Below are 11,256 nucleotides of genomic sequence, written 5' to 3' on the forward strand. Positions count from 1 at the left end.
GGAGTGGTACTTTCATTATCCAAATAAAGGACAATCCATGGATTGCTTGTTGCTTGCAAAGTGCAGCGCTCTTGCCATATTTTCGCTATCCCAACGTGCGGCGCATGCTCGAGAGTGTCGACCCTACCATGCATGCATGTGTCACGTCGTGGATAGTGTCGTGTCAACCGAAAGTACAGTGTACATATATATGGAAACGCCATTCCCATAAACAGTAATGTTGCTTGTACCGTGGACCACGCCGCAGTCCCGGGCTCCCGGCCACCGCCTCAGCGTATGGGCAGGATGTCGACACCCACGGCGACCACAGCAGAGAGGAGCGGAGGGAACGCCAAGAACGGGTGCGTCACGCGCGGACGCGGTGCTCAGCGGTCGGCCAAGCGGATGGGCGCGCATGCGAGCTTGACATCGCCGCGCGCGTCGCCATGGCCGCCGCACCGCCGCAGACGGGCGGGCGCTGCGTGCGCATGTAGGCTCGACGTTGCCGCGAGCGTCACCATGGCCGCGGCAGCCAAGCTCGCGCTCCGCGCATGCCTGCCCACGTTGCCGCGCGCGTCGCCATGGCCACCGCGCTGTGGTGGGCAGCAACGGTAGGTGCCAGCCACGACGACGCTATGCTTTGGTCGTGCGGTGCCGGCCGCCGTCGTCCCCAGCTCGTCACCTTACACCATTGTCCTCCGCCGTGCTGTGCCCAACTCATGGGTCTAATGGGTCCTAACCCATATCCACTCAGTGCATTAGGTGGGTTACGTAACCCATGCACACCCCTAACTCAGAATGCAGTAGGCATGTTCCTGACATAGTATATTGAGGACATTCTCGACCATGCCAGCATTATCCATTGCAAATCAAACTAACAGCCACATTAATTGACACTACTATAAAAAATAATTTTTAGGCGTGCCGTATTTTTTTTTTGACACGGATGGGGAGTTCCATCGGTCCTAAAAAGATGATGACGTAGTGTAACAACTGGCCAGCCCTCGAAAATCAATTTTCAGGGATGGTCAATATTTCGATTCGTTTCTGAAGTAAAGTTAGTTAACAAACCGAACACCCGTTAAAAAAATTGTGGCACGCTTAATAATGTTAGGTGTGGCAACCTTTGGCGTGGAACCAAACACACCCTCGCTTGCTTGCGTCCCGTCTCGGTTCCGTTGGACCAAGTTTTTCCACGCCGCTGAAGCGCCCATCTCGCTGCGAGGAATCAGCCCGCCCACCCCGCCGGCTCGGTGCCGTGTGCCCTTCCCTGCAGTAGGTAATAAGCCTAGGCGTGTGCTTTGGTGGCAGCGGCAGTAGGGGAGACAGCGTCGAGACAGACGGCCTGTCTCCCCTACTGCCGTCGCGGCTACTATGACGATGATGGACGACCTCGCCGCCGCAGGAATGCTGTCGCCCAGATCGGCCTCCGCCACGAAGGTCTCAAGGATGAGATCCACCATCTCGGCGGCGCTTCTGGCCGCGAGCCTGGCCAACGCTCCGGCGGGCGCGGTGGCAGCAGCAGGGGCGACGACAACGGCCGCCGACGAAGCTGCCGCTCCTCCCATGATGCGACGCGCGCCGCGGCCTTGGCGAACGCGTCGGGGCCCGCGCGTCCAGCGCCGCGGCCCATCTCGCGCCTCGCCGCGGCGGCTCTCCCGCGGCCGCACAGGCGGCGGAGGAGCCTCATGACTCTGTCCCTGACGAACGCCGCAGCTATCTGAAGCTTCTCCAGGGCCTCGCGGGCCGAGCGTGCGGCGGCGTCCTTCGCCGCGCGCAAGTACTCCATCACCGCCTCGGCCGCCCTGTCGACCGCGTCGAGGGCGTCACACGCAGCGTCGGCTGCGCCGGCACCCCACGCCGCCGCCGCGATCGCCACCCCAGCGCCGATGGTTATTCCGGTGGCCAGGCAAACGGCCGCCGCCGTGAAGCTCAAGCCCGTAGGCGCCAGCAGCATGATGCTCGCCGCAGCCCCCATTGTGTCTCTCTTCCTCACAATGCCGGCGGGCTTCGGGGATTTTTGCCTGCGCTCTACGAGCATGCCTCTGTTTGTGTGTGACACGGCGAAGCCTTGTGGGCGCAAACGGGTGATTTATGGCGAGGTTCGCGTGCACCGGGAAAAACGCGGCGTTACTCCGGCGTCGGGTGGGAAGGCGTTCGTATAAACCTCGAGAAGACCGAAGGTCAGGCGCATGCTACTGGGGCGCATCGGCTTCCTCCTTCCATGTTGAACAGGGTGCCATTGTCTTTACACTGACAGAAGTACAGAACGATGAGGATGCACCACTAGCAATGAAAAACTCAATAGCCTATCAATCTTTGTGGCCAGTTAACATAAGCAAGCAGGCACTCTGAGAATACAATGAAAATTATAGCTGAGAAAACAAAGCACAATTCAGAACAGAACGATCCTGCAACTGTACAACCTACAAGCTCGTCTTAAAACGTAAAACATTAGAAGTAATGAACAATAGAAACTTAGGATGTCAAACGAGTTAAATTAGCAGGAGACTCTCTTCTTTCTTTCTTTCTTTCCCAGAGGCCTTTCGGTCTTTGTATTTTGTCCTAGATGAAGCGGGCAAGACACTCTAGTTGTGTAGTGTAGTGTAGGCCATGTATATCGAAGTTAATGGGTATGTTACTAGGAATTTCCAACATATAAGACATGAGGCAATCGAGATGCCTGCATACCCACGAATAATCCATGAGCTAGCTTCTAAAATTTGCATTGAAGCTAGAAAGACAATCACGTCCACTCTATCTGCTATGGCTGAACCTTATAACATGTCGATCTTCTAAAAAGAACCATAAACAACAAAAGAAATCCTGGTGTGCAGGGCTTCAGTCTACATACAATTAACCAAGAAAAGGCACCATGGGTTAATGGTCCAAACAAAAACAGGAACTAGCCTGGCTGAGACTATCTGTGTAAACACTTAAACTTTGGCATTAACATGTATTTTTTAATAATATGTTCTTTGAATACAATATATGGAATTCCAGGCAAAGTATTAACTGTTTGTACATCAGACTTCAGTTTGTACATTTAACGAATCACCGTAACTGTTGTACCCACTATCTCAATGCAAGACATTAACATGCTTTGCTGAGCATAACGATTTTGCATGATATGTTGATAATAAAAAAAATATGTGCTTTCATTCTCTACCAAGTTGTAATAGCAACTGAGACATATTAAAACTTGCAGTTTACAACTTCACATCAAGATGCAATCATGAAGAAGAAAAACCAGACTGCATTCGACTGTTGCATCACCAATTTGTTGACACATTAAAGCAGCAAAATTTATAAGCTTAACTGAGAACCTTATATTTCCTTGCACCATTATTATTTAAGGGTCATATGACCTTCGAGCACTCTGGGCACAAGAGACGGCCCTTGGATCTGCACTTAGTGCAAGGAATCAAATTCTCAGTCTTGGCTTCAGCTCCGAGTGATTCGTAGAGATCATCTAGCATGCCCAAATTAAGTAGCCCTCCTTTCCGAACTGAACCCATTCCTTTGCACTGTGAGCATGCTACTATCCGAAGATCACCACACCTCTTACACATACCTAGTGACCTGCAGTTCATATGTATTTTGCTCAGATAAAAGATGGATGAGTGGTAAGGATATGCAGAGTACAAAGCATCAGAGACTCTGATGACTGATGCTTGTACTCTCCTTTTTTTTTGCACTAGGCATTTTTTTTTCTTCTCAAGGAATTTTGCCTTAGGTTTTCTGAACATAAGTCATCGACTGATAGTTTGATATGCTACATAAGTACATCTTTTCCAGAACAGTTGCTGTGATTGAATCATTGAACTTAGCTTCTGTTTCATTTCCTTATGCACCTTGAAATAAGACTCAGTAGAGTAACCCTCATATTGTAGCAGGCTACCAACTGAGGTTAACTATGTATGGGATGAAAACACTTAACTGAATTGGGAGCACGAGCTGTGCATATTTGTATGCATACTTATTGTCCATGTAAAATTCTCCACCCTTTTTCTAATTCCCCTACTATTCTATCTTAAACCATCTTTACTTCTACTCCAAACTAAATTTGACTTCTGTTTGCACCTATTCATAATTCATAACAAACAGTAACTCACAGTGCAGCTATCTTTCTTCATCAAGATACTAAACGACACAATTGGGGCTAATGAAACAAAAGGCAGCAACGGAGAAATGGGAAGGGAAGGGGACCTTCTTTGGGAGGAGGCAATGAATCCGTCGACCTTGGGCGCAGCGATGGTGGCGCCGAGCAGCAGGCCACCCACCACGAAGCCAGCGATCTCGCTGCCCGTCAGCCCATCCATCTCTCCCTCTCCCTCTCTGCTATCGCCCTCAATTGCTGCACCGTCCAAAGTAAGCGACAAGTTATCTCACTGGAGATGAAGCTTGCAGCTTTGGGTGGTAGGAGCCGTCGGGCCTCGCTCGTCAATCCTTGGTGGAATGGTGGCGAGCTGCGACGGGCGTCGTCGGCCGTGGAGCTTCTTGGAGGAAGAGGCTGCGGACAGCCGTGATGCCCCACGCTGCGCGTCGTCGAAGGCAGAGAGGTCCAGCAGTGCGGCCTGGCACGCGGCGGTGGTGGTGGAGCGCCGACTGGGGGGAACTGCCGACTGCGGAGGGTGGTGGCCGGATGACAGGATGAGGATTGTTGTGGATATGGAACAGTGGCGGCAGGTCGTTCCGTCGCGGATTCGTGGGTACTGAGATGGGCCGGCGAGGGGAACATGGGCTTGGGCTGAATATGGGAACATATGAAAACATCACTGGATTTGCTCTTTGCAACGTACTCCCTCTGTCCTGGAAAGGATGCAACTATGGTATGCGTGCTAGTTAAAGTGCTTCACGTTTGATCAGGTTTGTAGTAAATAGTATTCACATTTATAGCTCCAAATTAATTTATTATAAAAATACATTTCGTAATTAATCTAATGATGTTTATTTGATATTATATATATTTATACTTTTTCATCTATAATAGGTCAAACTTGATACAGTGAATCATGGCACTGTTCCAGAATTGCATTCTTTTGGGGACGGAGGGAGTATGAAACATGAAAGAAATAACTGGTCCCGTGCATCTAATTCCATTTAAATTAAAATATGTTTGAGGATCTTAAAAATTCAAATGATATAAATTTTAATCCAAATTGTATATGTCCTTAGTGTATAAATATTATATGCAGAAATTCGTATTTCAAATATCTTTTACAATAACATTGATATATCATAAGAGAGATTGATGATCAAAATGTACCTGTAAAGATTTTTAAAATCCTAATATGTCTATTAAAATAAACAGAGGAAAGTATTCTTCATTTTTAGGGTAGCGATGACAAGTATAAGCATCACATCCTCACTGCAAAAGCTGAGAAACAAATTGCCCCACCTAGCTCGGGCTTGGCTTGTTCTCCCAGATTTTTTCAATGGTTTCATGAAAATCGTTGGATCATCTACCATTATATTCGTTTTGCTAGAGCTGGCATGTTAAGGATTTTAGTACTGTGTGCCCATTTAATAACCCATGTATGGGGCAAATTGCTCTCTGTAATGCGTACATAATGTTAGGCCGAGTCTAGTGTCACTCTTTTCCTTTTTCTTTCTTTTTTTAATAAAAAAATTTAAGTTTCACTTTGGAATCCTTTGGATCCGTCTGCGCGATACATACTGTTTGTAGGATGAGATATGCACCAAGTTGGCTGCTTGTTTGTTGTTGACTTGTCTCCGTCGTCGTCGTCCCTCCGGCATCATTTGTTGATGCACTGGTCTGGTCGGGTAACAAACTAACAATGCCGTAGCCATGTTATTGTTAATTATATGTTTTTATATATATATATTCCTGGATGGATCTTGTATGGATGGCCGGAAAAGGCACGCAACACTTTTGCGGTTTGATTTACACGTCTCAACTAAGTAGAAACGAGAAGCGCATGTGTTTGTTATACTAAAACACACGTCGATTTTATGATTCTGATCGGTCAAACTTTAAGGTCCTGATCATGAGTTATGAGTATTACGATAAAAAACGCTTTAAGATCCTACCACTGCCGATGATTCTATGAACCATGATCCAGCAGACAGACAGGATCTAAGCAGAAGTACTATATTTTTTATATAAGGGCCTGTTTGGTTAGCATTGCTTATTTATAAGCAACTTATAAATAAGCAAATAAGTTGCTTATGACCCAAACACCCTTGCTTATAGACTTGCTTATAAGTTGCTTATGCATAAGCAAATAAGCAACTTTGGAGTTGCTTATAGTTGCTTATACGGGCACTTTTACACCTCCTACCCTCATTCTCTCTCCTCTCTCCCCTTTCTCTCTCCTCTATCCCGTCACCACTCAGACCGCCGGTTCCGCCCGCCGCCGCCGCTGCGCCGGCCGTCGGCCGCCTCCGCGCCGCCCGCTGCGCCCGCCGCCGCCGCGCCCGCCGCGGCCCGCCGCTCCCGCCCGCACCCCGCTCGCGCCCGCCGCCGCCCGCCGCCGCTCACACCCCGCCGCCGCCCGCCGCCCGCGCCCGCTGCCCTCTTCTGACGCCAGCCAAGGAAGGAGCTGGTAATTAGTAGGGGTAGAGGTAAATGGGGTGGACCAGGGGTAAATGTGTCAATACCACTCTCATTTATTGCAAATAAGCAACCAAAACAAACACCTAGACTTATAAATAAGCAACTACAATAAGCAAATAAGCAACTTATTTATAAGCAATCCTAACCAAACAGGCCCTAAGCTATTAATCAAAACGTCATCTTGACTTCTTATAAACTATAATGCGATAATGTAAACACAATGTATTTTGAATAGGTATATCTGATGAGCCGGCACGTTAATGTATTTGATATGGTTTATGCACTACGTGGTTTGAGCTCCATCTTTGAGCCACGCGTGTATACGCTGGAACCCCATCTCCAGCTCCAAAATATTTTGTGAAAACAAAAGGCCGCCATAGGAATGCTACTCCAATCTAATTGGAAGCGCGTGCCAGGAGTCAATGACCGCAACACCGCAGAGGATCATTCATGGCGGGCACAATTGGGAAAGGCCAGAGAGACCAGGCAGGCGGCTGTTAACGGATTTTCCAAGACCCAACCCCACCCCGTCCCTGTCTGTACTACCCGTCTACCGCCCGCCGGGCACGCCGTTCCCTTGGCTCCCTGCCGTTCCCTTTTCCCACCTCCCCCGCGTGATTGCTCGTACAACCATCGCCGCACGTCCACCTGCTCGTATTTCCCACCCACCCACTGCCTTACGCGCCCCACGGAATCTAGCCCACCTTGTCAGTGTCTCACACTGATTCGAGTAGCACATCCAACTCCGAGGATCGCCCTCCATGCTGCGGTACGAAGTACAAACGCGACGACCAACCACCGGCGTCTACCGCGAGGCCCACACGTCAGAATCCTCCATAAATCCAGGTCCCCCCGCGCGAGCCGCGCCCCTTCTCACTCACCATTCGTGAATCCTGCCTGGTACACCAACCTCCTCTCCACGCGCGCCATGGCTCGCGCCACCACCAGCGCCCACCTCCTCATCTGCCTCTCCGTCGCCGCCTCCGCCGCGACAACCGCGTGGGCGCACGGCGGGGGCGGCGGGGACCCGGACCCCGACGCGGGCGCCGGCGACTCCCCGAAGCCCGACCTGCGCGCGCGCGGGCTGGTGGCGGCGAAGCTGTGGTGCCTGGCGGCGGTGTTCGCGGGGACGCTGCTGGGCGGGGTGTCCCCCTACTTCATGCGCTGGAACGAGGCGTTCCTCGCGCTGGGCACGCAGTTCGCCGGCGGGGTCTTCCTCGGCACCGCACTCATGCACTTCCTCAGCGACGCCAACGAGACGTTCGGTGACCTGCTCCCGGACAGCGCCTACCCGTGGGCGTTCATGCTCGCCTGCGCGGGGTACGTCGTCACCACGCTCGCAGACGTCGTCGTTTCCCACGTCGTCTCCCGGGGGCGCACCGCACCGGGATCCTCCGCCGGCGGCGCAGGTCAGTAAAACACTAAACAGCGCCGCGAGTCACGTGTCGGTAGTACGTGGGTAGATAGAAATCCTCTGCTCTGCTCTGCTTTTGACAGTGGCGGGTGAGCTGGGCGGTGTGCTGTTCGCCTGTCCTGAAGCTGGCGACTGGGGGTTGGGTTTAATGCACTCTTCGTCACATTTTGCTGTTGCCGGGTTGGTAGTTTCTGGTACAGAGTACAGGCTGCAAATTCAGATTAGTGGGGGCTCTTGGAAAAACTTCCCATTACTGTTTTACCGCTACCTTTTAACCGAACCCAATTGCCCGTCCACTGGAAATGGTTGGGCTTTACCATTTTTTTTTCTGCGGAGGTGATGATGATAGTGCAGTAGTCACTCTGATTAGTTGGGCTGCTAGTAATCACTCTGACTGCACCAATACACAAGACAGGGTGCAAGTTCAGGTTTCTGCACTATACAGCATTGCAGCAATAATCCTGTTCTTGAGACTCCTTTTTCTTCTTTCTTTCATATAATCGACATGTTTTACCGCTCGACATGTTGTGAGAATGATTAAGGGGAGACTCAGTTGGACTGGATCGAAACGAACAAGTTTGTGTGTCACGGGACGAGAGTTATCTGGTTCAATTATGCGTGGAATCAAAATGCGTACACGAGAGGAGAATATGTATCTATATTACAAGTCTGAATAGTCGGTTATCAATCAGAGAAGGCTATCTGTCACTCTCTACTGTACATTGATTGTCACGTTTTCTCTGTAAAGCAATTCTGTTCCTGCATGAACTGTATTCAATCGATGCTTACTATTCTCAGAAGTTTATAATTCACCTCTTCTTTTTATATATTTCGTTCAGAGCTGGAGGAGGGCAAGGTGAGCGCCACAAATGGCACCAGCTCTGAGCCACAACCAGCTGTAAGTTACTAGTACTACTAACTTCAGTTTCTAAACTCATTATGTGACCAAGTCAGACCATGCCCACTTCCTAACACTGTACAGAGCCTTATGATCTTTATCGTCGCTTGATTTGTGTTGTGCTGCAGGAGGCACATGGATCCGATCACTCGGTTGCATCGATGCTGCACAACGCGAACACCCTGGGCGACAGCATTCTGCTCATCGCCGCCCTCTGCTTTCACTCCGTCTTCGAAGGCATCGCCATCGGAGTCGCCGGTAAGGCCAAGCTCGATAGAGCCAATAGGGATGCATAGATGCTTCCCTGCTTTGTTCTCTGATTCCAGCTTGCAGACGACGCGGTCTTTGCTTGACTTGTGAGTCATCACCAGATGTCTCTGTCATCCCCACGGGCTAAGTTTTCGATCTTAGTTTAGTCCGAGTAGAAGAATAGATAATCAATGATAGATATAAATGAGAATGCGATGCGTGGAAGTATGACATACTTTCAAGGATCAACTGAGTCTGAAGTCTTAATTGGATGTCATGGTTGTGATAAAGACCAAAGTGGAATTTAACCTTGCTCTTTGTCAAAGTTGGGTTAGTGTCTCGCAATTCAGTCAGAGCGAATGGAGCCTACAGATTGAGCACCACGGAATAGTAGGCCGATCGTTCTCCCAAAATTGTCGTTATTGCCTTTCTTTCCTGATATTTGTTCCCGCGATGTTTCAGTTCAGTCATTTTCATGCACACTTTTACTTGTTCCAGTCTAGGATTTAGACCTTTCGAAAGAAGACTTGAATTTAGATGCCCATCCAGATGCTCTGGACTTCACTTCCTAAACCGTACTTTAGCGTTCACTTGAACAATTCCCTCAAGTTTTCTATTTGATCTGGATTATGAATGTATTTCAAGCGTTCTGTCTTGGTGTTCGGAACCCATTTCAATCCATATAAACAAAATAGTAAATTCTTTGAAAATCTGTGTACGATTCTGAGGCTTCATTAACTTAGCATCTCCAATATTTGGTGAAACTTAGCAGTTAACAGAGCACTGACCTGAGTTCATCTGTGCAGAGACGAAGGCTGATGCGTGGAAGGCGCTGTGGACCATCAGCCTGCACAAGATCTTCGCGGCGATCGCCATGGGCATCGCGCTGCTCCGGATGCTCCCGAACCGGCCCTTCCTCTCCTGCTTCGCCTACGCCTTCGCGTTCGCCATCTCCAGCCCCATCGGCGTGGCCATCGGCATCGTCATCGACGCCACCACGCAGGGCCGGGTGGCCGACTGGATCTTCGCCATCTCCATGGGCCTCGCCACGGGCATCTTCGTCTACGTCTCCATCAACCACCTCCTCTCCAAGGGTTACAAGCCCCGGAGGCCCGTCGCCGTGGACACGCCGGTCGGGAGGTGGCTCGCCGTGGTGCTGGGCGTGGCCGTCATCGCCGTCGTCATGATATGGGACACCTGATGAGATTGTCCTGCGCAGTTTGGTGGGCGTTTGGTTCCTACAGGAGGAACTTTTGGTAGCTTGTAAGTAATATATGAAGGAATTTGGGAGAGAAATTGCTTTGGGAGTTGTGCTTCTGCTCCAAAGGTTATTCCTCTGGGTATAGAGACCAACTCGACTACTCGAGGCAAGGCCGTAAAGATTCGATAAAACCCCCGTTTCGCCAAACACGGAGGCATAAGACGAATGCTAGCTGCGAGCAGTCAATGGAAAACGGCGCCCCGCTCCGGCGTTCCGCCGCTGGGAACAGCACGGCGCTGCGTGCCCACCGCCACCCGAGCACAGCCGAGCGCGCTGTTGCCATCGGCGTTGTCGCGAGCGAGCGAGCCAGCCAGCCAACCGGCTGGTGGCCGCCTGGCCGGGAGAAAAGGCGCACGCACCCCTGCCGCGTCCGCGTCCCCGACCCTCATTTCCATCGGGAATCGGGATTAGCAAGCCGCGGCCAGGAGCCCTTTGGACAATTTCCCAGCCTAACATTTTGAGGTAAGTATCAAAAGTGGGCTAAATCCCTGATTGGGCCGAATAAGTTGCTTCTGGTAGCAGGTAAGGAATCGACAGAGATCCTAGATGTGGTTCAAGAGTTTAGGCCTCTAAGCGCGGAAGAGATAGCTCTTAGAAGAAGAGAGGTGAAAAATAGGGTAGTGTTTGGTTGGCTCAAATGTAACGTAATCTGATTACTGAAGGTAACGAATCTCATTACATATATTTGGTTGCGATGGTTTGTAATCAATTGACACTGTAATCGAATCCCTTAGCTAAATAATATCTATACAAGCTTGTTACCCCTCCTCCCCCACCGTAATCAGATATAGCACCCACACAGTAATCTAATTACGTTACCAGAGTGCAACCAAACAAAGAGGGCAATCACCCATTCCACCTCCAAATACACTGTA

At 50.2% G+C, this 11,256-nt stretch overlaps 2 protein-coding genes across 2 annotated transcripts; one reads left to right on the forward strand and one right to left on the reverse strand.

Moving 5' to 3' along the window:
- Positions 1-3,112: 3,112 nt before the first annotated feature.
- Positions 3,113-4,649, reverse strand: LOC140221477 (uncharacterized). The gene is made up of 2 exons (XM_072291143.1): positions 4,189-4,649; positions 3,113-3,561 (listed from the first exon to the last, which is right to left on the reverse strand). Exons 1-2 carry the CDS (start codon positions 4,299-4,301, stop codon positions 3,339-3,341), a joined length of 336 nt encoding a protein of 111 aa, XP_072147244.1. The 5' UTR covers positions 4,302-4,649; the 3' UTR covers positions 3,113-3,338.
- A 2,766-nt stretch (positions 4,650-7,415) lies between these two features.
- Positions 7,416-10,451, forward strand: LOC117839814 (zinc transporter 2). The gene is made up of 4 exons (XM_034720240.2): positions 7,416-7,968; positions 8,813-8,871; positions 9,000-9,129; positions 9,927-10,451. Exons 1-4 carry the CDS (start codon positions 7,488-7,490, stop codon positions 10,319-10,321), a joined length of 1,065 nt encoding a protein of 354 aa, XP_034576131.1. The 5' UTR covers positions 7,416-7,487; the 3' UTR covers positions 10,322-10,451.
- The last annotated feature ends 805 nt before the right edge of the window (positions 10,452-11,256 follow it).

Source organism: Setaria viridis, chromosome 9 (assembly GCF_005286985.2).
Source record: "Setaria viridis chromosome 9, Setaria_viridis_v4.0, whole genome shotgun sequence".
Classification (NCBI taxonomy): domain Eukaryota; kingdom Viridiplantae; phylum Streptophyta; class Magnoliopsida; order Poales; family Poaceae; genus Setaria; species Setaria viridis.

What these genes read in the sequence shown, in the direction of transcription:
- LOC117839814 (XM_034720240.2), top strand. Translation starts at nt 7,488, where the DNA reads ATGGCTCGCGCCACCACCAGCGCCCACCTCCTCATCTGCCTCTCCGTC. An exon ending in GCTCTGAGCCACAACCAGCT is followed by an intron (nt 8,872 to 8,999) that starts GTAAGTTACTAG and finishes GTTGTGCTGCAG; the next exon opens with GAGGCACATGGATCCGATCA. An exon ending in CATCGCCATCGGAGTCGCCG is followed by an intron (nt 9,130 to 9,926) that starts GTAAGGCCAAGC and finishes TCATCTGTGCAG; the next exon opens with AGACGAAGGCTGATGCGTGG.
- LOC140221477 (XM_072291143.1), bottom strand. Translation starts at nt 4,301, where the DNA reads ATGGATGGGCTGACGGGCAGCGAGATCGCTGGCTTCGTGGTGGGTGGC. An exon ending in ATTGCCTCCTCCCAAAGAAG is followed by an intron (nt 3,562 to 4,188) that starts GTCCCCTTCCCT and finishes TATGAACTGCAG; the next exon opens with GTCACTAGGTATGTGTAAGA.